The 27,296-nt window shown below is 32.8% G+C and overlaps 1 protein-coding gene across 3 annotated transcripts in view; it reads left to right on the top strand.

Annotated features, from left to right (window-relative positions):
* The window catches only part of CSMD3 (CUB and Sushi multiple domains 3), a 1,194,711-nt gene that overhangs the window by 869,980 nt on the left and 297,435 nt on the right, over window positions 1-27,296 (top strand). For all 3 annotated transcript variants that reach the window (XM_077772930.1, XM_077772929.1, XM_077772928.1), the window contains 4 exons: window positions 6,824-6,980; window positions 18,255-18,446; window positions 22,883-23,009; window positions 25,462-25,664. In XM_077772930.1, the coding sequence (XP_077629056.1) occupies window positions 6,824-6,980; window positions 18,255-18,446; window positions 22,883-23,009; window positions 25,462-25,664 (679 nt within the window). The remainder of the gene's footprint in view (window positions 1-6,823; window positions 6,981-18,254; window positions 18,447-22,882; window positions 23,010-25,461; window positions 25,665-27,296) is intronic.

The following is a 27,296-nucleotide window of genomic DNA, read 5'->3' as shown; positions in this document are numbered from 1 at the left end:
TAGAGCCCATCCCCATTCCAGCACTTTCCAACACTGCGCCTAGTGCAGTCGGCTCTTCCTCCACTCAGACTAGGAGAGAAGAAATAAGTAAAACAAATAGTCCATCATAGAAAACAAAAAAGTACTGTTTTTCTTTATATGAGAGGATTGGCTATGTTCATTGGAATAATGTTCTCTTGTAATCTTTATATGAGTATAATGTTTAGAAAAGATTTTTTTTTTGTTTCATTTACTATATAGTGTCATTTTATTGGATTCTGACTAAAACAGCAACAACAATAAAAGCATCTCTGTGTATTGAATTTATCTATACACACACACACATTCCTCTCTGAGACTCCACCACTCAGACTGATGCCCACCTACTATTCACCCTCTTTTTACCACAAACTACTTTACTTATTTATAACCATAAAATTAAAGTTACATCAAATGCAGGCGATCATATGGCTCCTCTAGATAGTTTATTTCTGACTACTACCAAATTTTCTGATTCAGTAGATCTGGGGAAACCTGTTTTAGTTGGTCTGCACCTGGAATTATGGATTTTTATAAAGTTCTTTAGATTATTGGATGTGAGGTTTGGAATTATGAATATATCCTGCTTTGGTTCTAGTGGTTTCAATGGAAAAGAATACTGAACTTCTCAAACCCTCATTCAAAATATGTAGTTTAACTAATTCTTTCAATTAACATTTATAGGAGATGTTTATTATATCCACAGTCTTAACAATCAACAGTGAGCAGTTTCCATGGTCAGTCTGATAAAACAAAAGCTGAATTGCAATCAGCAATACTATGTCTGATTTGTTATTGTAATATTTATTTCCAGAAAATGACTGAGCACTATGTTCTGATATGGGGATGTTTACAGGGACAAAATTCAAGGCAATATTTTTACCTCAGTCAGTATTGTGTAGTTTAAAGACTTATATCTTATGTTAAATGTAGACATAATGAATTATTATGGAGAAGAGCCAGTAAAATACTTTAAAATTGGTTTTAAGGGTCTGAAAGGAAGGGCTAAGAGAACTGATGTCATATTTATGATACTAGATAAAGGACATGATTAATCACACTAATAACACTCTTTTAGAAGTATGATAAGAAGATTTATTAAAATATTGTTGTTTTCCACAATGTATTATTTTCAAGCTTATTTCCTAACCCATGTGCTAGTCTTTGGGGATACTACTTGTGAGAACTTATTGCTATATCTTTAGTAATTTTGTGAACTGGTTGTTAAGCATGACCATTATTAAAAATTAAATTAAGCTAGATTACAATATTATTACTATTAAGCTATATTAAAAACAAAAATAGCAAATACAACTTTCATTTTCTAATTATTTTACTACTTTTATTATCAGGTTTTTTTAAGGTTAGTTACATATATTGTATCTCTTTGGTGAAAATACTATGTGAGGGTGCCCATCCTTTCCCAACTCTGCACAGAAATATCACATTGATAGCTTGATATTGGCAATACTAATAATAGTTGCACTGCAGAGATTGACAAACATTATAGTCTTTTTTTTTAATGTTTTTTATTTATTTTCGAGAGTCAGAGAGAGACAGCGTGAGCAGGGGGCACGAGCAGAGGAGGGTCAGAGAGAGAGAGGGAGACACAGAATCTGAAACAGGCTCAAGGCTCCGAGCTAGATGTCAGCACAGAGCCCAACACGGGGCTTGAACCCACAGACCATGAGATCATGACCTGAGCTGAAGTCGGACGCTTAACAGACTGAGCCACCCAGGTGTCCCAACATCATAGGTCTTGACTTGATCTATTGCTTTGCTCATTGTCTATACTTATGAAAATAGGTTGTGTCAGCCATTCTATTGTGAATAATGCAAAAATATTGAGAAATCATATTTTATAGATTTAAAAACAATTATTCAATTTAGCTGAGAATTTGTTCCCATCATATACAAATATGAATTACTGATATAACATTGTTTTTGCATTGCTTTATTCTGATCTTGTTAACATAAAAAAAATCAAGCAATATTCATTTTGGAACCACTTTTGTTTGTCAGTTCCAATTATAAGTTGCAGATACAAAGTTTGGCAAAAAACACCAAAAGCATTCTGTAAGATTCAATTAGCTCTATGGAATTGACAGTAATGAATATTGTATATTTTATTGCCATTTGCAAGTTGTATGCTATCCCTTAAATTAGAGATTCACAAATGACAGTCTATTGGTCAAATTGTGCCTGACACCCATCTCTATAAATAAAATTTTACTGAGGAAAGCCATGTTTATTCATTTACATACTATCCAGGCTATTTTTTTTTTTTTACAAATAGTTTATTGTCAAATTAGTTTCCACATAACACCCAGTGCTCATCCCCACAAGTGTCCTCCTCCATGCCCATTCCCCCTCCCCCCATACATCAGTCCTCAGTTTTTGTCAGCATTCAAGAGTCTCTCACGGTTTGCCTCTCTCCCTTTCCCCCACCATTTCCCCCCATCTTCTCCCCCTTGTTCCTCCATCAAGTTCCTCCTAATCCTCCTATACGTGCAAACATATGATATTTGTCCTTCTCTGCCTGACTTATTTCACTCAGCATAACACCCTGAAGGTCCATCCATGTTGCTACACATGGCCAGATTTCATTGTTTTTCATTGCTATCCAGGCTATTTTTGTAATGCAATGGCAGTATTGAGTAGTTATTCCCCAGTTTAAAATATTTTCTAAGTCCTTCTTTAGAAAAGTTTGTCAACCTCTCTTTATATTATTAAAAGAACATATGGATGGATATATATATTCACCAGTTTTGTTTGTTTGAGAGCTGGTTGTTAAACATTTTCTAGCACACCAGTGATCTCTTCAGTCCACCACACATATCTATCAATTCTGCCTGTTCACTGGTAATCCTTTGTTATCTCTCCCTTCAAAAGCACTCTCTAAATATTTATTCATTCTTTCCCATACTGAGGATAACAGAAGTGAAATGATTTGTGACAGGCCCTACAGCTTTAAAGGTAGAGTTGGGACTTCAACTTGGTTATATAACTGCAAAGCTAAAGCCCCTAAAAAGCTCACTCTTCATTGTGTCCCAGACTCTTTCACTAACATATATTAGCTCCTATAATTAAGTACGCACAACTTAGCTATTGCAAAGATATAAGTATTTTAACACAGAGATTCTCTGCTCTGTTTCATTTTATTTTGGCGAGAATATAAGGTTTAGAATATTGTCCTGTTTGATGAACCATTGTGAAAATTATCCTTTCTGTTTTTTATGCAAACTTTGACATCTCACTTGTCTTATTAGAAAAAAAAAATTATTTAAATTTCCAAATCAACCTTTAAAACAAGTGGCCAAAAATAAAATTCTAATATCCATGTGTAGGGATAATTTGAAGGTTTGTTATGATTATACTTTTGTACATGTATAACTTCTCTCTTTTGATTTTATTTTCTATATACCTTCTGCTCTTGGGTTCAGATAACATCTGACTTGATAATTCACTAAAGGAATGACTGAGAATATACCTTGTAATCATGCATTTATTATAAACAAAACAATAGTTTTGAGTGTTGATAAGCAATTCATTATAATAGGATTAGACCTTCCAGATCTAGGAAGATCTCTACATGAAAACTAATTTAAGGCCCTGATCCATTATAAAACGTTTGATAACTGAAAGATGTCAACATTAAGTTCTAGTCTATTCTATTCTAATACTACCAGGTTAATGGCAACTGTTTGACAAATTAGAGCCTCATCAAAGAGTTTCAGTAACATTACAAAAGACCTCAATGCCTTTCATGAAATTAATTCTTGAATCAGCTTGAAATAGATTTGACCTGAAAGTAAGTCTTTATTACCTGAATTAGGTGATAAGTAACAGAATATTTCTATGGGGAACACCAGAATCCTCTCCCAACACAAAAAATATATAGTTATCTTATTCTTTTTATAGCCTTGTAAATTTTTGAAAAAATAAACAGATATTAAGACATATGCTGAAAATAATAATAATAAACTTTAAAAAAAGGAAAGAGAAAATAATCCCAAATAAAAAAAGCATAAAGATCCTGACCTTAATCAGAACAAAAATATGAGAAGTAATGATCTCAAATAAAAGTTCTATGGGTTCTGATAAAACCCAATATAATCACTCTGTACTGTAAATTTACTTTTAAATGAAATGTACATTTTATTTTATTTTAATTTTATATAATTACATTCATGTCTACTTATAAGGTAATTTGTCTTTGCCTACACTACTTTGTTGTTTAGTGTTGCCTTTATGTTTCCATACATGTTTGATTACATTTGAAGTACTTTATTTACAAGCTAAATAACATTGGCTTTATCATTACTATAAAACTCTTTTCTTTTTAAATCCTTGCTAATTAACACTTGCTTTTCATCTTGATTTAATAACTTTATGCATGCTTCCAAAATTTCATGGTTGAATTATCATACTTCATTTTAGTTTTATGATTATAGTGATGTTTTTGTATTGTTTTCTACCTTTTGACTTTACATTGTTAAATAAACTGTTGCTGAATTAGGTAGACCCTTCCTGCTGAGCTTAAGATACATATATATTTATACTAGTATTAACTCTTTTAATACTGTTTCTTCAATAATTGTTTTTAAAATTATATCTTAAAGATAGTTTCTTTTGAAAAAAAAAATGCTGCTAGCCTCCAAAAATAAAAATTCAATGTAAGTGTCTCTCTTGAGACTGACAATATTGTTTACATCTCCTTCAGTTTAAGAATGATGTATTATTGGGGCGCCTGGGTGGCTCAGTTGGCTAAGCATCCAACTCTTGATTTTGGCTCAGTTAATTATATCTCTGTTCATAGGATCAATCCCCTTGTTGGGCTCTGCACTGTTAGTGCAGAATTCTCTCTCTCCCTCTCTCTCTGCCCCTCCCACACTCTCTGTCTCTGTCTCTCTCAAAATAAATAAACTTAAAAAATTTTTAAATGATACCTTATTATTATTTTTTTATTCCTAGCATCTAACATGCAGGTTAATACAATAATAATAAAAAATTCCATTGTGTATCATCTAAATGTTATCTCTTACATGTCACGGACATAATGAATACCACTTTTAGGGAACACTGGTGCTTGGCAAGTTCACTGCTTTAGGAGTTCAGCAACACAATTTTTACACTAATACCAGGTTAGAAGTAAAGCAGTTTCCGACAGGAGATAAGTAACTTTGAACAGCATTTCTCAACCTTTCCTATTTATTATCATTAATTTAACCCTCTGAAACTAAATATTATGGAATAAGGTTGCTCAGATACAGTGATCTTTGTGGCAAGACTAATATTATATAACACCATCAGCTGCAAGAACCAATTCTCACTCCCTTGGCGAGTGGAGAATAAGTATCTCACTGAAAATACATGCAAAAGAATGGTTAAGGGTAAAAGAATGGCAACATGCAGGGTTGGTCAACCCTCATTGTAATTTCTATACACTTTTTTGGAAATAATCTGACTATACATGAATATTTTAGTTCAAAAATCCCATATATGGAAAACTTCCTTATGAAAATAAAGTACCAAAAAAAATGCGAAGTTAAATGTAAAACGTGGTTGATCTCAGCATTGCTTTTAGTAGCAAAAATTTGAATTAATTAAGATGGGAATGACAGCTGTGGTATGTCACTGTGTGAACTATTACTCAGCTTTCAAAGGCAGAATCTGTATCTCCTGACCTGGAGAGATGTATATGATGTACTGACAAAAGAAAAGCCAATTAGAATATGAGGAGTTATACCTTCAGAAGAATGGGAATTACGTGTGGATGTTGGGGAGTTTATTGATTTTGTTTTGTATATTTTTGTCACACTAAATTAGCTTCTAAAAGGATTTGGGACTCATTTAATAATTTTTTACAAGTCAAAAATTGATTAAGTTCAAGGAGATGAATAAATTATAGAAATTTCAAAAGAAACAAGCATTTTTATATTAATTATGTTACCAGAAAAACAAGTATTTGGCTAACCTTGAGCAAGTTGCCGAAAAACAACCAATCAGCCTTGCAAACTAAACTTTCTGGCAGTATTCTCAATTTATTTATTTATTTTTACAGTTTATTCATTTATTTTGAGAGAGAAAGATACAGAATCTGAGCAGTGGAGGGGCAGATAGAGAAGGAGTAAAGAGAATCCCAAGCAGGCTCCCGGCTGCCAGTGCAGAACCAGATGTGGGGCTCGAACTCATAAGTGACCTGATCATGACCTGAGTTGAAATTAAGAATCCAGACACTTACCTGACCGAGTCACCCAAGAGCCTCTTGGTATTCTCAATTTTACATTTTCTTTAATGTTTATTTATTTTTGAAGGAGAGGGAGAGACAGAGCATGATCAGAGGAGAAGCAGAAAGAGAGGGAGACACAGAACCTGAAGCAGGCTCCAGGCTCTGAGCTAGCTGTCAGCACAGAGCCCGATGTGGGACTTGAACCCACCATTCATGAGATCATGACCTGAGCCAAAGTCAGACACTTAACTGACTGAGCCACCCAAGCACCCTTTGGTTTTCTCACTTTTAAATATCTGCCCTAAAAAAACCATTATTTTCATAATAAGAGCAAAATTTATATAATATGAGTTTAAGTGCTACTTAATGTCTACTGAGCTTGGAATTTTAAAATTATCCATGTGGATTCTAACCTTCATAACTTGATATATGTAGGAATTAATATATGTGATTGTCCTTGGGGAACATGTAATGACCTGATTAGGAAGAAAGTAACAGTTTCCTCTTCTTCATAACTGATTTGAGTTGGTTATTATTGGCACATTTACATTTTAATTATAAATATTTTTGCAGATTTATGATGGAAAAGATAAAACGACTCACCTACTAGGTGCGTTTACTGGCGCATCTATGCGAGGCTTGACCCTTAGCAGTACTTCAAATCAGCTCTGGCTAGAATTCAATTCTGATTCTGAAGGGACAGATGAAGGTTTTCAACTTGTCTATACCAGTAAGTATTTTGGAAAGAAAAAAAAAAAAAGGCCAAACACTGATGCTGAGTATTAAATAATTACTATATATCAGGTGAAGTAATATCCAACATTTGATCAAGAATTTGAACTACCTTCAATATATGTAATATGTAATTTTATTTGGCCCTAACAATTCCATAAGTTACAGGTATTTTAACTGTTGCAATTTCACAGTTGAAACAACTAAGGTTAAGAATGGCTAAGTAATTTGTGACTTTGGGCTTATCTATTCATGTGTTTTTAAAATAGCAATATTAACCTGGTTCGATATTTAAGAAATATTTTTTCTTATTTTTTTAATAGATGGAAATTCAATGCTTGCAAAATTCACACAACCTATGTGTGGTGGTTACAGTTGGACAGTCATTAATGATAACTGAATGGTTTCTGATGAGTTTACATTAAAGTTAAGTTTTTATTTTGTTTGGTTATGTGTTAAATGGCTTTATTAAAAATAAATTCATACTGAACTATTGCATTATACTCCAAGTGGCTATTCTGACAATTAAGTAGAAGGTCAAAGGTTGGTAGGTTACATCAATTGTTATATGAATTAAATGAATTTATTGTATGCCAATACCATAACATGAGAAACAGACTAATTATATCCATCAACAATAAATTATATTTAAGTAATATATTTATTGAGTTTCTACTCTATAAGACAGTACACTAAGAAAGTAAAGTGCATATAAACCTGAGGTGGTTACTAGCTGTGTATTTAACAACTGTATAATCTATAAGATCAAATCAGTTCTTGGAAGCTCAGAATACTTATTTAATTTAGCAAAACAAATTAAACAGCAAGATTCAGAAATCTTTATTTTTAGAATATTTGAAAAAAATCTAATGACCTCTGTAAATGTTTTCAAGAAATAAGATGAGTAGAAATTATTACAGAAAGTGGGAAATTAAAAGGGTTACACCATCAAAGATACTCACATGGGATCCTGAAGGGATTTGAATCAAATTATTGTTTATGAAAATATTCCTTCTTAATGATATGAGAAGTAGGAGACAAGAGAGTATATTACATTAAAATTGTATTGTGTTAAAAAAAATCTGGTGCATATAACTAAGAGATTACTCTTGCTTCCTCTTTATTTGAAGGCTTTTTTCTACCTGTGCTAGAATTGTTACACCATTAACATATCAAAACATAAATTTAAAAAAAATGAATGTTTAATTCATGTTTCTCAATCCCGAGAACTGTTGTGAACAATGCAATTTCTTATGAAGTACTTCCAAAGACAAATGAAAATTCAAGCAAATTGTGTTTACAGATATTACCATGTGATATACTAAAAGTATTAGTATTGAGAATTATTGCTCAAATATAATTGGTATGATCTGCTAAGAAGGGCACATTTTTTAACCTGCTTTTCTCTTTTCTCTGTTTCCTAACAAAGATGCTGGTATTTTTCAAGACATGGCTCAATGTTTACATAATGATCTTTCTTTGCTCTGCATCATTTTGCATTTCTCCTTGTCTAAGATGTTAATGAGTGTCACAGGAAAAAAAAAGAAACTAGATTTCCTTTTTGGATATTTAAATTCTTTGTAATGAGATTACTGATGCAAAGATAATGGACATTGTAGGACATACCTGCATTTAAAATTGTGTGGTTGCTTAAGTGTCTGGAATGAATAAAATCATTGTCTTTATTATCATTATTATGAGCTACTGGATGTCAAAAAAGAAAGATTTTTTTTTAACTTTTTAATGTTTTATTTATTTCTGAGAGAGTGAGACAGTATGAGCAGGGGAGGGTCAGAGAGAGAGGGAGATACAGAATCCAAAACAGGCTTCAGGTTCTGAGCTGGCTGTCAGCACAGAGCCCGATGCGGGGCTCAGACCCATGAACCATGAGATCATGACTTGAGCCGAAGTCAGACACTTAACCGATGGAGCCACCCAGGCACTCCCAGAAAAGAAAGATCTTGAAGAGCAAAGATTTGATGTCACTCTTCTTAATGACTCTAGTTATTCATTATAGAATGTATGTCTCTATGAAGATGGAAAACTATAGAATTGAGAAGAGAATAGAAAAGCAATTATTTTTTAAAGGGTAAATATACATCTAAAAATACTTTTCAGTCTCTGAACTAAACTAACATGTATATAAACCTACTTCCAAATTGTCTCTGGATATCAGCAGGTCAATGAAGGGTCCTATGATTTTCTGAATTGACAACAGTGTTCTGAGCCCCTCTGCTGGGGATGGGGGTGGGGTCATGGAATTAGTAACACATCTGTTATTAATTGTATTTGTTCCTAAGTATCACTTCTGATTTTTTTACAATGGCAGTCTTTCTATAAATCTGCAATGATCTTAATAGTCAACCACAGATTTCCTAGCTTTGACAGAAACTTGTTCCCATCCTCCAAATGTATTTTCGTTTCCAGCCTTAGCTCCTGTGCCAAGCTGAGATTAACAATTGTCATGGTACGCCCCAATATCAACTGAGCCTTTGAATGAAGACTCATCTTCAATATTTCCCCACTGCTTCTTACCTTCCTTCAGCCAGACTTAGCCAACTTTTTGACATTTCTTTTGCAGTAGTTTATATTTGCAACTAATATAACAGTTGTACTGTGGTTATACTTTTTTACTAAAGTATTGTGCATAGGTCTTCAGGAGGCCATTTCCTCTCATAATGTCTATAGCCAGTTTTAGTTCAATTGCATCTTTTTTACATATTCTTAGTAAATTAATATGTGCTCTGAATACTGATTTTATAAAAATGCTTTTGTGTTATAGAAAAAGATTCTACCAGGGCACATATTTTAAATATTCATAAACTTCTTAGAAGCAGTGATTAATTTCTGAACATGAAAGAATTTGCTAAGGTGCCCAAACATGAGAAAAGAACATAAAAGACCGTCTTTTTGTAGAAGAATCCTTGTATCTATCTGATTATTTCTAAATCTACCTCCACTCCACCATTCTGTGTTGTGTTCCTCCTTATGATTATCCATGCTTTGCCTCTGAAACATCTGAGAGAACCCTTTGTGACACAGAGGAATCCCCAGCTTCACATTGAGAGAATTGGAGACAGAAGAGGGGACAGTTGGCTGTAAAGCAAATCAAATAAGGATTCATGAAGAAGATAGTATTCAAGGTTGGGTTGGTAGGTCACAAAAAGAAATGGGGGGAGTATTCCAGGCAAAGAGAATGGGATGGAGACAGGCATAGAGACTACAAAGATCATGGTAAGCACATTCAAGGCGAATACAGCAAATAATCCAATTCAGATTAATTCCCCTTGCCTAGCTCCTGACAATTCTAGTGTTAGCATAAACAGGGCTTTGGTGACCACCCTTAACTAATGACAGATATCCACAGTAGTCACTCTATCTTTCTATTATCCATTTTGTTGACTTGTGTGGTTGCCCGGTTATTTCCAGTTTTGGGTAGAGAGAAACACATTTGGCTGAGGTAAAAATGAGGTAATATTTTAGAAAATACCTTTTTAAGGTACATTTTATTTTAAATGTCCATTCTTTATGTAATCACTAAGAAGGCAAATGTTTTTAAAAGTAAATGTAATTCTTTCTGAGGACACTTTTGACACTTGATACCTGAGAATCTGAATGCTTTCTTATTGGCTAAACTTACAATTGGGGAATAACTTAGACCTCATATCTTTCATGCTGTATGTGTAGTCTTTAAGCTTTATGTCTTGAAGTTCTGCTTCATTACAGATCCTTTTAGCTCTCTTCATTTGTTTATCCCAGTTTCATTCGGTGGAAAGTAATTGGGTATTTTAAACAACCATCTATTACAGCACTAAATTGCACCTGTTTGATGGATTATAGCATTGTCTTCTTAGAAGCTGATCCAATAAATGTCCACGATGCCCAGCCATTAGACACTACCTCTGGGCTCAGATGCCTCTCGTTATCACCTCTGCACATTTAATTTGCTAAAAAGCCCATTGGAGAAATGTTCCTTATCCCAAGGGAAAAGTTCAGATATATATTTGGACCCTTTTAGCCTCTCAGCTTTGTCACTTGAAGTTATTCAATAATCCACATGGAACATGCCCATTTCAAATTTTGTATTCAGATTAAAGATGGACATTAGCTAATTTGTGACATCGTTTTCTGTGAACTAACCTTATAAATATATAATAAATTATCCTTATTTAAATTCTTCAATATAATTACCAGTATGTTGTTGGCAGTGCTAATCATGAAAAATTATAAGATTATTTATCGATTCTAACTTTATTCTCTGGATATAATTTATCAACTGCAAATGCAAGTAGAGAATAGGTAAATATCAAGATAGCAACAAAGTTATTCCACATGGCTCTATGTCCTATAAACCACTTAATGATGAATTTGTCATTTCTTTTACTGTTTAAATCTTGAAGTTAACCAAGTAATAAAGGAAGTACTGACTAATGCTGCATTATATAGTATATAGTATTTTAACTAAAAAATTAAAGAAATATTTCTTGATTATCTGTCATTTGCATTGGCAATATAAGATAGTTTTTCATAATGGAATAGCAAAGTAGTCATGTGATTTTTATAGCTTTTATATTCCAAAAGCTTTGTAAATTTTGAACTTAAATATCTAAAGACCTAATAATTTACTCCTTATGCAAAAATTGATTTTGGAGAGATGGAAGACTTCTATGTGGATCTCAAAACATTAAAATATTTAGGGGTAAAAAAGAGTAGCCTAGAATAGCTATGTCTTTAAGGTGGAGTAAGATGTTTAAAACAAGATATACCAGCAAAACTCTGTCAATTGTCAGGAGCATCTCTGCCCTTGTAAGTACTTCCCTGAAGTGTAGGGACTGAAAACCTGGCAACTTCTCTACTTAGATTCTGCCAGTTAAAGCCAGTCCTGTGAAAGTGGAGAGGCGGAATCAATGGAGAAACTATTATTTTCCTCTAGCATCACCAGGAAGGAGTGTGGTGCTGGCAGGTGATTTTATGTGACAGCAACTTCCCTGAACTCCAGGATTCCCTGAAAGCCACCAGTGGTCTTCTGACCTTCACTGCATCTGCATTTCTTGTATTATCCTCTAATTTCTTATATGGAATCTTTGCAGCTCAAACTATCTAAATGGCTTCTATTTTCCTGACCAAGCCCCACCCATCAAATATTTTTTGACTGCTTCTATGGCAAAACACACCATAAACAAAGCAAAAAAAAAATGAGATGTTTCTAGGAGATACTAACAATATATGTAACTGAAAAATATAAACTCTATAGAAAAGGATCCTACAAATTAAGAAGAAATAGCCTAAAATAAAATTTCACACTAAAGGAACCTCAAGTAGGAAGTAAGCAAACAAATACTTAATAGAAATTGAGAAATAAAAATTAAACCTCAAATAATGTTATTACACATTTATAAGGTTATTGAAAATTAAAAAGCTCTGTAATACTAAGTGCTAATGGCAATTTGAAGAACATGAAATTCTTTTAACTTTAGGGAATGAAAGTTGGTAAAGTCACCTAGGAGAGTAATTTGGCAATATCTAGTAAATTCCATTCCTATGTATGTCTAGAATGCACCATCTATATACTTGGCCAAATACCAAATGGCTGATGGTTAAAAATTAATATTCAGGCAAAGTTGAATCTCACCATCCCAGAATGATGTATAGATATATGATGTGCAAGACACAAACTAGCACATTTAAAAATATCACTCACTTTTTCATGCCCAACAGATTAAAATATAGGAAAATCCATGAGTAATGTTTTCTACTCAGAACTTTATACGTAGGATTTAGAGCAACGACAATTAAAAAAACAGAATTCTTTACTGTATCCTCTTTATTCCAGTTGGAAATACATAGCGGTCATTTCCACAAACATTTGCTCGTTTAGCTATTTACCTTCTATTCCTCAAATAATAAATAATAATAATAAATAAATAAGGATTGCCTTCTTATGGCATTCTTATAAAGATTCTGGTTTCAAAATTGATATGTTTCAGAGAGTTTGACTAGTGAGAAATACGTGTGTGCCAATTTTTTAAAATTAGTTTGACTAGTGAGAAAAAAGGAATGTGTAGTCATATAAAACTTTCTTTTCTTTATTCCTATTATATTCATCTTTTTTAAATTTTTTATTTTAGAAAGATATAGCAAGGATGAGCAAGGGAAAGGGGCAGAGGAAGAGAGAGACAGAGAAACAGAGACACAGAGATGGAGACAGAGACTCTCAGGCAGACTCCATGCTCAACATGGAGCCAAACGTGGGGTTCAATTCCACAACACTGGGATCATGACCTGAGCCAAAATCAAGACTCAGATGCTCAACTGACTGAACCACCCAGTCTTCCCTCTTATTATATTCTTTGTCATGTGTGACTCAAAGAGGATTATCATAGTTGCCACGTGTGACTGGGGACTACTTCCTGGTTGCGAATTTTATGCTGGCAAAAGTTGACATTCTGTTTTGTACATATCTTCATTTCAATATAAAGAATTCTAAAATAAGTCTTTTTATTTTCATAGTTTATTGTCAAGTTGGTTTCCATATAATACAGTGCTCATCCCCACAAGTGCCCTCCTCCATGCCCATCATCCCCCTTCCACTCCCCCACCCTCATCAACCCTCAGTTTGTTCTCAGTATTCAAGAGTCTCTCATGGTTTGCCTAATAAGATCTTTTTTTGCAAGATTCATGGCCTAAGTAGAATTTAATAATCAAACATTAAGTATAATTGTTAAAGATCCTGCTAAATATTATGAACCAAATTCACCAAAGAATTCTATAGAGATTAAAATTATGATCGAATGATCTTTGTCTCCTTGCATTATTATTTAAACTTTAATTAATTGTTTTAATTACAGAAAGGGTGTGATCCTCAACTGTATTTAGCTAGCATGCTTTCTCAGTTCCCTTCTTAACAATCTATTTCCCATTTTATTTAACAATTTGATAGTCCTTACTTTTGGTCTATGCAATTAACCCATCTTCATTCACCGTGAAATACTCTAAAAGGTGACTTGTAGAATATTAAAAACATATTTACATTTTAACTGAATTTCAAATAATAAAGTATATAAAGACCTTCTTCTTTTAAGTTCCATCAAAAATGCTGACTTACATTTAGTAAAACATTAGTACTGTTTTACTGACCATATGACATTCCCCCATGTGAATACACAACTGTTACTTATAAACAAATGGAATAGAAATTATGTAGAGGTAGGAACTCAACTATTCATCTTTCAGTAGATCAAGGCAAAAGTTAAGTAGGAGATTAGCAGATTTTGATGGAATCTTTAGGAGGAAGTGAACTCTTGCATCCCTGCATGATACATGCCCTATAGTAATGCTTACAACATTCCTGCAAAGTACACAAAAAAGTATGGCCATTTTGTAGCAGGGAATAATGGGAAACAATGTGAAAGCTCATCAGCTGGAAAATAGATAAATCAATTTTGTAGATGTTTCCAATGGAATACCACAGAGTAGTTAAAGTGAATAAAATGTGTGTGCGTGTAAGAGTAAAAATACAATGCTGGGCAAAGATAAAGTTTCAGAAGAATTTTTAAACTAATTTTATAGTTTATAAAACGTATAAATAACTTGCAAAACATTCTATATAGTGTTCATAGACATATAGATATGTAATAAAAATAGGAGCTGCCTGGGTGGCTCTGTTGGTTGAGGATCCAGCTCGATTTTGGCCCAGGTCATGATCTCACAGTTCATGGGATCGAGCACCACATGGGGCTCTGTGCTATATATAATAGGTGTGAGAATACTAATTCAGAACATTTACTTGCTCTTCATAGGGAAATATCCTCTTGAAAGGGATTGAGAAGGGAACAAAAAGGAGCTTTAACTTGTTTTATAATATTTATTTCTTAATTATAATATTAATGTAAATATGAATCAATATGAATGTTAACCTGAAATAATATTAATGTTTATCTGAAGCAACTATGATACTAGACTCTGATAAAGCCAGATGGTGAAGTTGTTATGTTATCCTTTGTACCCTTTTGTAGGTTTCAAATAATAACTTAAAAGTAAATTAGAAATCTTTATACTACATAGTGGCAGGAAAGGAATTAAATTTCCACTGGAGTTATTCATTAAGTCAGAAGGATTTAGGTAATGGGGATTTTCAGTTCATTTTGTGCTCTAGAAATTTCCGTTTCATCAGAGTATCAAATTTCACAAGGAATGGTGAATATTTATAGCATATATGATTTTTCATACACATCTTTATTTAATTGTCAGTTTCAAGTATTTGAGCTTTTAGATGAAAAGACTGGCAGCTGAATGTTTCCATAAAGATAAGACAGATCTGAATATTTATGACTAAGCAACAATAATTCCACCAAATTGGACTAAATTATGTTGTGCTTTGTAGCTTATATACTATTGTCCATATGCATTTTCATCTACAATGCAAAGTATTATAAATTATCTTAATTTACAAAGAATATCTCCATTTTACCTCATCACCAGCAATTGCCAACCACATTTACAGAACATTCAAATTAAGGAAGGATGAATTTGGTAATGATCCTTGAAAAGGGAGCTTGATTTCCATTTTTATTTTGATAAATGATATATGGTAAAACTCAGAAGTGGCTGCATTTTGAATGATAAACTGAATATTATGTCTGGTAGAAGGCATACAAACTTGTAATTTTTGAGCAAGAACCCTCTAAATGTAGTACTAAGTATGCAGATTCATGCAATGTAATGTGTCCTTAGAATTTAAAGTTACTACTTAGGCCATTTCTGTTTCTATTTGAAAGACTGGCTTGCTTGACCATGTTTCTTTATATCTCACTTATGTCACGATTTGAGTTAGTGACATCTAACTTGTTGTTGGGCTCTATTTCTGAAGCTGTTTACATTTGCTTTATTTTAATGTATTTTCACCCAAACAGAGCTCTCACAAATTGATCCATACAGGAAATTCCTGAAGATTAAAAAAAATGTAATGCTTATTTATTTTTGAGACAAAAGAGACAGATCATGAGTAGGGGAGGGGCAGAGAGAGGGAGACAGAATCAGAAACAGGCTCCAGCCTGTCACTGCAGAGCCAGACCTGGAGCTCAAACTCACAAACCATGAGGTCAAAGTCAGATGGTTAACCAACAAAGCCACTCAGGCACCCCCTGAAGATTTTTTTAATTGTTTCATAAACTTCAGTTTCCCATTAGCATTATTTTGGTTTCTTTCTCAGTTATCTTCTCAAGATAATTGCCTCTAATATTCCACATTCATCCATAGAAATTACTAAACACCTGCCATGTGCCAAGATTTGTGCTGGCAAGGCATTGTGGGAAAGAGGGGGATAATGAAATTATTCCATTCTAGATAAACAAAGAAAAGAAGCAAATGATTGTAATTAATTAAAATCTACAAAGTAATTTTATGAGTTAACAGGAGAAATAGTGGTTAAGACCCCAGAGAACAGAGTAGGAAGGACTCCTTATGTTCTCTGATAGATAATGTATCCCTCAATATGCTGAAATTACAATATATATTTAGTACTTGAATATGTCTAAGTTCTAGTGATTTAATGTATGTTTTGACATTCTAGGAAGTCAATCATACAAATTAGTGATTTGACATATGTGAGAAAATGCATGCTGTTTGGCGTTCTAGTTCCTGTCTAGATTAATTTGGTCAAGGATCTGTACTTAGAAAGGAGATGCAGATCCCTTTTTTATTATCCTATGACTTACACACATACAAATTTATTTCTGTACAACATTATTTATCTTGAAATCACAGATTTTCCTGTCTCATAAGGCTATCTAGAATACTCTTTATACTCCTCCATTCTCAGAAGCTATAACTGGTGTAAATAGCACCTAATTATTTTTGGTACATTCACTCTTTCATTTATCTTATACTTATACACTAGGTAAAACATTAAAGACAAGAACTCAATGGCTATGAAGCCTAGATTTTGATTACTACTATCATGCTTAGTTTAAATTATGAGGTATCTTTTTCCAGTTCTTTCAGGATCTTAATAGTGAATTCTGCTGACTATTAAGTTTTTAATATTCATTTTTATTGACTTTATTTCTACATATAGACACAGATCTTCTGGATCTAAACAGATTAATAGTTATTATTTAAATAATATAGTAAGAATAGTATCTATATGTCCCCTATCCCTTTGACCCAGTCCTCACCCCTGTAGTAACATGATGAAAATCAGATGGAAAAATCTGCATGTGTGGCCTGTGATAAGGCATGAAGAAAAACGGACTTGCTCTGCCTAAGGCAGTGTTTTGACTTCCTCTTCCAAAATGAGGAAGAAAGACCTTTGCTGCTTGGACATGGGATGAAAAGGATCCTGAGTTCTCTTTTTTTTTTTTAGCCTCTGGAATGTAAATACATTTGTTTAAGAGCCAGATTGGCCTCCTTTGTCTCCCGTTTTTATAACCTAGAGATGTCTGTAAGGCCCTGGGCCTCATTCTCCCTCTCAGTGTAAACACAAATCTCCTCTGGAGCTGGGTAAAGCTCTCTGGCGTTCTCTCACCTCTGGTATAGTTAGTTGTAAATCAACTTCTCCAGTGCTACTCTCATCTCAGGAAATACAGTTTCCAGCAAAATCCATGCAGAAAGCCTAAACTCTGCTGAACACAAAAGTAGCTTCTTTGTACCAGAGAGTGATAACAAGCAGCTTTGATTTGTTTTTGTTTTTGTTTTTGTTTTTGTTTTCCCATGAGAATTTCTGAAAGCTATACATTTTGGAGGAGGCAAGATATAAAGATTCAGAGTTCTTAAAGCTAAATACTATTATTATATTACATCTTGCAAAACTATGTTTTCATATGAGACTATCATTGTCTTCCAATGCTATTGAAGTAAAGCAATCTACAGTTATATTTGCAGTGCACATATCTGTGAATTGGACAATTATTGGACCCACTTTGTCAAAATTTTAAAATTTTGATATGATTCTAGTAGTCTTATTGGTCAGAATTTATTATGAGCTGCAATTCACTTAAGGTAAGCAAGAGGCTTAGTGCTCTAAATCACAAGCTACATAGACCATGGGGTATCACTGATAAACTTTAAAATTATAATCAATCAATCAAATTACAACAAACTCTATTTTCAAGAAAATAACTTTATAGCTGCTATATACTATCAAAACTGAATATTGTAAGAGTAATCTAAGTAGGAAAAGGTATGTCATATTAAAAATAATCAAAGACTGTTGATACAATTTTAAATCTTCCTGTTAAATGTTGCCTTCAATGACTCTGTATCCTTATCACAGGTTTTGAACTTTCACATTGTGAGGATCCTGGTATTCCACAATTTGGATACAAGATCAGTGACCAAGGCCACTTTGCGGGGAGCACCATTATTTATGGATGCAATCCAGGCTATACTCTCCATGGAAGTAGCCTTCTCAAGTGTATGACAGGGGAGAGAAGGGCATGGGACTATCCTCTGCCTTCCTGTATTGGTAAGATACTTTTTTATATTATCATAAATATCTCTATGGAAATGTTATCCAAATATGCTGTCCCTTTTCAAGTGATCTGTCCATATGCAGCTCACACCTTAAATAATGAAGTTAATGAACTCATAGCTAGAATTTGTTGGAGGAACTTAATGTAAAGTGAAAGGGTCTTTTTCATGAGTTTATTGATAAGCACATTTTTTTTTTGTATTAAGGCATTTCTTTTCTCCTATCTTGATACAAAATTTATTTCTCTATAAAAATATGTTAAGAGTCATCATACACATTTATTGAATCACATTGACTAGGTTTGCTTTAATAAATGAAATTAGCACCTGTCCCGGTATCAAGGTATATTAAAAAACAATAAACCTATTCTCGATAACTTCAAAGTCTTTCCTTATAGATGTATACACATTTTCAAAAATCTGAGGAAGTGCATAAGCTTTTCTTATGCGTATGTAGCAGAACTAACCAATTGCAACAGAAAGAGGCAAAGGAGACACAATGACATCAAATTGGTTGCCTACACAAAGCTAGAAAATGGATCATTTTCTCTCATTGAACAATTGGAGGACTACTTCCGTCTTACAGATCAATTAGTGAATGACTGGGTATGTGTGAGTAGGGGGGTAGATAGAAAAGTGTTGACAAAGATGTCTGGTTTTGAGTTGTGTTGTGTTGTTTTGTTTTGTTTGTTTTTTCTGCTCCAAAGATCAAATAGGTCCCAGGCTGGAGTACTAGAACAACAAAAGGAAACATTTTAACAAAACACTGACTTCTTAAATAGGGAGCAAACATGCAGTTATTTTTTTAGCCATTCTTAATTCTTGCTGATATTTGTACAGGCACAAATCCATTCTGTCTGAAACCCACATGAAAAAAATTGACCTAAACTTTAAAAAAAATTACAGTTTATTAAGGTATAACTGATATCTTAATATTGCACATATTTAATGTATATAGTTTGATGAGTTTGGAAACTTAAACTTTTCAAATTTGTATCTTTGTTAGTTGACATGGTTAACATAGGAATCTCCACAAAACCTACTAGAATGCAAATAGAAAAAATGAAATTTCAGTCTTTAAAGGCCTTGCAACTAATTGCACTGTGTTTTTGAGGCCACAAGACCCCTATTGGTTTATTGAAACATTGATTCATGTAGGGAGCAAACATGTTTTTCTCTAACCAAAATGCAATCGTAGTCCTTTCTTTTCAGATGGCATCTGATTTTGTATAGATTATGAGGGTAATATCTAAATACTAATCAACCTAAATTAACAAAGCTTGGGATTCTGGAATATGACCAACAATCAGCCTACTGGCATTAGTTATGAGAAAAAGATAGCACTGATTAATTCTGAGGTTGTATTCTTTGATGTGAATGTGAAATATATTCGAAAAAGCATTAAGGATTATAATTGCACAAAACTATAAACTGGTAAATACTGATTTCCATGCTGTCCTTAAAATTAAAATAATGAAGCAGACATATTAAAAATAGTATATTTCTATGTGTGCTGAACCAAGCTAAAGACATTCTTCACTTTCTTTTTAAAAGACTTTATGTAAATGGAAAGACATTTCATTTGTGATCAGAATTAATTTTGTTGAACAAATTAACAAATTTGTAAATTGATTAACAAATCAATGCACTTCATATTTACAAATTTTCTGAGTCAAAACTTAGTGACTTGATACTGCTCAAGATTTCACAAGAAGGGTAAACTTACATATATATTTTTCTTTTTAATGAAGGATAGTCAGGAATAACAGCTGAAGACAGTTGGACACATGGAATGTCATGCTGATGATTACTATGAAAACAGAAGATGAAATTCTATTTTAGATGGTGTTCTCTACTGGCAACAATTAATAGCTTTACTACCTGGTCTAGCATCATAATTTTATGTGCTCACTAACCTTAAATATCCATTATCCTTAAATAACCTCAAATATCCAATATTTGCCTCTGTCAAATAAGAAACTTTCTCAATTGTATGGGTTATTTCTAGATAATTATGTTTCTGAAGCTTATACATGGATAAAACAAATAATTTTTGAAACACCATAGCCAGAGGATTTAACCTATATACCGTCTTTAAGCACCATTCTATTTTTATACTGAAAATATATGTCTTCTGTTACAATATGAACTGTAGTGTTATGGCATATCACACTGGCTCATTTGAAGTCAAAATGACTGGTAATGTTTGTAGAAAAGAAATATGGAGAAAACAGAACTATGTTTAAATTCAAGATACAACATAGTACACACAACCCCAATTTGTCCTTTAATTGGTTAAAAACTAATCTTGAGTAATGAAGTATCAAGTCTGTTCTCATAGTAAAGGTACGCCATAATAGTGATAATTATAAAGAAATGGGGGCGCCTGGGTGGCTCAGTCGGTTAAGCATCCAACTTTGGCTCAGGTCATGATCTCACAGTTCGTGGGTTCGAGCCCTGCAACTGGCTCTGTGCTGACAACTAGCTCAGTGCCTGGAGCCTGTTGCAGATTCTGTGTCTCCCTCTCTCTCTGACCCTTCCCTGCTCATGATGTTTCCCTCTCTCTCTCTCTCAGAAATAAATAAAAAACATTAAAATATTTATAAAGAAACGATATAATAATGAATTAATATAGTTACATAGTTGAAGGTTATACAGCACAATTTTTGTTAAAAATGAGAAAAATCTAAATAAGTGATGGCAACGTCTTAAATACTGATATCTCCTTATTTACTTTAAAAATAACACATTTGTTCTTATAAGTTAAATTAACATTGCAATACAAAATAAAGTTGCTTAGTCCTCTGTCAGTGTGTATATCAGTCAACATTCTCCAGTGAAATAGAAGGAGTAGAATATCTAAATCTAGATTGATCTGTCTACATATCTTTATATCTATATGTCTATGTATCTATCTATGTAAGAGATTTATTTATTTTAAGGAATTGACTCAAGCAGTTGTAGGAGATGACAAGTCCAAAATACACAGGAAAAGTCAAAAGTCTGGAAATGCAGGCAGAAGTCAATGCTGCAGTTGTGAAGGAGAATTTCTTTTTCCCCTAAAACTGTTTTTTGCTCTCAAGGTCTTCACATTGACCAGATGAGGGCTACCCACATTATCAAGGAAAACTTCTTTTAATTAGCGTCAACTGATTGTAGATATTAACCACATCTATAAAATACTTGCATGTTAACACTAGTGTTTGATTAAATAACTGGGTACTATAGCCTAACCAAGGACAGCTAAACTAATCATCACAATGTGGTAAAATATAATATGTAAAATCCATGAAATAAATTTACCCATAGGAATAAAGACTATACATTGTGAGCCATTAAATTCAATTGCCATTAGGTGTTTTCCAAAACAAAACCAGGAAGAATAATTCAGTCACTGAATGTAAGTAAGATAGAAACAGTGCAGAGAACAAGAAAAACAAATATAGAAGCACTTTCAAATATTTAAGCAAAAAGTAAAATGTTTTGGTTTTGGTTTACTTTTTGGTAGGAAATAATCTGGAGAATTTTCAAACGTGTTATGTATTACACAGTGTTATCCTTGTTTCTAGAGTTAGAGATGTAGAGCAATATACTAACTGCAACACTTATTTTCTGTCATCTCCAATACAGAGAATTCTTCCTAGATTATCTGTTTACTGAAGTAAAACCTCTACAGACATCCCCATATATTAAATAGCATTCAAATGGAGAGGAAATCCCCCAAAAGATTAAATATATATATATATATTTATATATTTTATATATATATGTATGTACATATATATACATAGTATAACAATACTTACATTTTGATTTGATGAGTTTTATAAAATTTAGGGACTCATTAAACTAGATTTTACTGAAGTGAGAAATCTAATAAAAATGCCACTTTGACTTTGGGGAGGTTAAAAAGGAAAGAGTTTAGAGTGATTTAAAGGGGAATAAAAGGACAATGAAATTTAGAAGACCTGAGGGACTGCAGTAAAGATTAGTTTTTCTCAGAGGTGGGGTAGCAAGATGATAAATTATTCAGCCTACAACCAACGAGCAGTGAGCAACTTGCCATCTGTTTCCCTGTTTTAAATTATCATTATGTAACAACACATCTTAAAATCTTTGAATGCCTAAACTCGGAGTTTTTCAGTGTGTCCTTTTTTTATTCCCTAGTTTAGTATCTTTTATGTGATCTGACTTGAGACTTTATTGCTTTACTATATAATATATTTTTGCTTCAATCAATATATTAATCTGAGAAAGCATATACAAATGTATTGTTTTAAGAAGAGGGATAATCAATCCTTATTTTCCTTAAGATGAAAAAAAATATATTTTTGAGAAATTCATAGACTGTTTTGCAAAGATTGGCATTAAATTGTGACTTCATGTATTATTATTATTGTTATTACTATTATTATTATTATTATTATTTAGCTGAATGTGGAGGTCGTTTTAAAGGAGAATCTTCAGGAAGAATCTTATCTCCTGGTTATCCCTTTCCATATGACAATAATCTGCGTTGCATGTGGATGATTGAGGTAGATCCAGGAAACATCGTCAGGTAAATGGATTTTATTTTCTCAGAATTCCTGGGGAATCTGAAATTTCTGATCAGCCTAAATATATACACAATATCAAACATCAAGATTTGTCCATATCTTTAGCCTGGGCCAAGAAGAACCTGGTCTTCATTTCTTTAAATTATAGAAAGTTTCATAAGCATGATTATTGTCACAATGGTAGCTCATATAACCCCTAGATTCATAGTTTTACTAGACCACAGAGATTGAGAATTTTTTCTGCTTCTTTGGGACTTTAATCTTTCAATTCTTGATGATTCAAGATGCTAAGTCCACCATTTTGATAGGGATACAAAATTGTGCAGGTCATTATTGTAAATTCAGCCTCAAGAACATTTGAAAGAAATGAGGATAGAAGGGGACTCAGTAACTATTCCCTGTCTTCCCTGGATTTAGGCACATCTCTGGAGCATAATTCTCTAACCCTTTAACTCTGTTTGATTTCCCTTCCCTGATGAATTTAGTTAGTTCTTCACATTATTGACCCTTTGAGGAGGGTAGAACCATCACCTCCTAAAACAGTACCAGTCAGCTTTCCAAAATTATCACGTTCTCTAAATCCTAATTGAACTGCTGTGCGTTATGATGGGGGACAGATTAATGTATGAACAAATAAATCTTCCTTTCAGACCTAATTTGAGCTGGCTGGTGTGCTATCACTCTCAGAACAATGACTTTAAATTTTAGAATTGCAGCTTTATATAAATAAAATTTCAGACAGGCTTCTGTGTGGTGAAGGTGGTTATGGAAAACAAGTATTATTTTTCATCAACATGCTGAAAGGTGTACTCCATGCGTTGTCTGAGGTGAATGGATATATTACTTTTACAAGGAAATTTGCAGAACTCAAGATAGACTGCATCAGATCAACCGTCAGTCTCTTTTCCTTTAGTACAGATCATACATTGTTTTATTTAATATTAGAATTAGTAAACTTAAAAATGTTAAATTCAACAGGATTCTGGAATTTTTTTAATTAAAGAATAATATTGGATATTAAATTGCAATGCAAAGTGAAAGCTGTGACATTTCACATATCAAACATGACTGTGATATATGTAGAGAGTGGAGCATGTTGCTGTAATTGGATTTCTAATTTTTGGTGCAGACCACGAAAAATATCAGACACAAATTATGTCTAGATTAGATATAAAGGAGATTTCACACAAAAATGTGTGTTTTTTTGGTTTTTATGCATTTTAGGGGAATTAAGTTTGGGTAGACATTAATTTTCACATTGAGGAACTTCTTTATTCTTAGATTCCTCGGTGTGATTATAATGTTGAATTTTTAAAAGGTTCTTTTTCTGTATACTTCATGTAAGTTTTTCCTTATATCAGTGGTGAAATGTACTGATTGATTTTTTTAATGTTTTAGTTATTTCTGAGAGAGGGAGAGACAGCGTGAGCAGGGGAGGGTCAGAGAGAGAAGGAAACACAGAATCTGAAACAGGCTCCTGGCTCTGAGCTAGTTGTCAGCACAGAGCCCAATGCGGGCCTGAACTCACGGACTGCGAGATCATGACCTGAGCCAAGGTCGGACGCTTAATCGACTAAGCCACCCAGGCTCCCCTTGATTGATTTTTTAAAATGAACTCATTCTTGCATTCCTTGAATAAATCTCATTTGATTCTGATAAAGCAAATTTGAAATATCAATAAAAATATATACTATGGACTCAAAAAACAAGTTCAATTCATGATTCTGCCACCTTTTGGATAATTTTATTTAATTTGTCTCAACTCTATTCGCTACATTTATAGAATTAAGATAAAATATGTTCCTGCTTCATTGAGTCATTATAATCATTAAACAAACAAAGTCTATGTAATGCATTTTTGCACAGTGCCTGGAATGTACTAGATTCTCCATCAGCACCTGGCATGTACTAGATGCTCCATAAGTGTCACCTATTGTGGCTACAATTAAAATGCATAACACATGGGCGCCTGGGTCGCTCAGTCAGTTAAGGGTCCGACTTCGGTTCATGTCATGATCTCATGGTTTGTGTGTCTGATCCCCACACCAGTTCTATGCTGACAGCTCAGAGCCTGGAGCCTGGTTTGGAGCCTGTGTTTTCCCTCTCTCCCTGCCCTTTCCCCGCTCACACACTGTCTCTATCTCTCAAAAATAAATAAAAATATTTAAAAATTTTTTAAAAAATTTATGAGCACAGAAAAGACTGTAGATCTGAAATCTCTATAATTTGCCAAGGTGATATAATAGTACTTTTAATCATATTCTAGAAAAATAAATTATACTGTTCAAGAAATATGTATTAAGGTTATACATGCTGTTTACCTAATTCATTTTTTATCTGATAGAATAAAAGAAATATCTAATAAAATTAAAGATGCATATCTATTATACCTTTTTATTTAAAACTGAATCTGTACTTGAGATAATTAAATAGAGATATATGGTTCTTCCACAGCCTACAGTTTCTTGCTTTTGATACGGAAGCATCACATGATATACTCCGAGTTTGGGATGGCCCACCAGAAAATGAGATGCTCTTAAAGGAAATCAGTGGATCTCTTATTCCTGAAGGAATTCATAGCACTCTCAACATAGTCACCATCCAGTTTGACACAGATTTTTATATCAGCAAATCTGGATTTGCAATTCAGTTTTCAAGTAAGTTATTATTTTATTTCTTAAATAAAAAATAAGAATGCTATTCAAATAGTACTTTAACTTTCCTGCCCATACTTTTAATTTTTAAATTTTAACTATCCTAAATATTCTTATTTCTGGTGTTCCTATTCATCTTCAGTTAAGTTAAAATATACTTGGAAAAAAGATATAATTAACTTGGAATTAATCAGTTAATTGTTGAGACCTTCTATCTAATGGTCAAACCATTTTTTTTTTTAAGTAAAAGTGATGCTAAAGTAATTTGGCAAATGAAATGATTACATTACAAAAACTTGAAATTTCAATTTACCATAAAATTGAATATTTCAAAATGTGAAATTCTTGTAGATAAGGGAGGAAATGAATACTTGCCTTTACAAAAAAGGAATCCTATATTTTTACTAATTTTGTTTTTCTCTTTTAAAGATCTTAATTATATATTCCCAGATACCTTTGACAAAATATTTTAGAGCTACTTCTAAATTAAAGACTTCCTATAACAATGAAATGTCATTCATTGTAAGTAATTACCAGTGTTCACAGCACTTTTTCTCTTTTTTTCATTTTATGGTACTGCTAAGTGGCTAAATATATGTTGTTCTGTAAAAGCGATTTTTGCTTAGTGGCTAGAAAAAAAATGAATAAAAACTTAAAAATTTTAATGATTATATTTTTACTTTTATTGCCAGCATTGATCACCTCTTTGGGAAAATTATCTAATGGACTTTCTAATTTTATAGCCTCTAAAAATCCCAATAACAGAAATATATGACAATTTTTTAAGAACATCTGTGGAAAGCATGCAAACCAGTATTCCCGAAATGTGCCTGAATCCAAGTCTTGACTCTTTACTAACTGCTGACTTTGTGTACCTGACCACATCATCTTAGGCTGGGTTTTCTAATGCACATAGTATAATAATCTTATCTCATAAAATACATTATTAAAATGTAACATGATCGTGTGTACACAGTGTTTGGTATAAAGTATGTAGTTGGTGTTCAGTGAAATATTTTTACTATATGAGTAAATGTAATATGGAAATATTTTTTAAAAAGTAAAATAAGCATAAAGAACTTTTGAAATTACTCTCCACAAAATATATAACACTTAGGTAAAGAACTGGTTAATACAATTAAACAACTCGGCAGACTTTGGGTTCATGGAACAGTTGTTTGACCTAAGTGAATAACATAAACGAATTGTTTTGTATTGTGAAAACCAAGCTTTTGTGAGAGGTGTGAATCAGTATAGAAGAGCCAGTATCTATAAAATCATGCTTTATCTTTTGAGAAGAAGAATGAAAAATGAAATTATCATATAATCAGTGACCGTAAATGGCTGCTAATTCTAAAAAACTTACCAATTGAATTTTTGTCATATTTATATCTTCTATTTTTACTGTTTATTTCTCCTTTTTATGAAGATATGACAATTTGTCAGAGATTGACTGCTGTTCAATTTAAGTTCCTTCTAATNAATTTTTAATTTAGATAAGTCAGTAATTTAACAGTAATGCATTTTTAGATTTATTGTATTTATAAGGCATTTAAAGAAACAATGTATATTGTACCAGAACTTTAATAAATCTGTCTTCATAATATTCTTTTAAGATGCATAGAAATTTTACTA

Source organism: Crocuta crocuta, unplaced genomic scaffold, assembly GCF_008692635.1.
Source record: "Crocuta crocuta isolate KB4526 unplaced genomic scaffold, BGI_CrCroc_1.0 scaffold479, whole genome shotgun sequence".
Taxonomy (NCBI): domain Eukaryota; kingdom Metazoa; phylum Chordata; class Mammalia; order Carnivora; family Hyaenidae; genus Crocuta; species Crocuta crocuta.
This window is presented reverse-complemented; position numbering and strand designations above follow the sequence as displayed.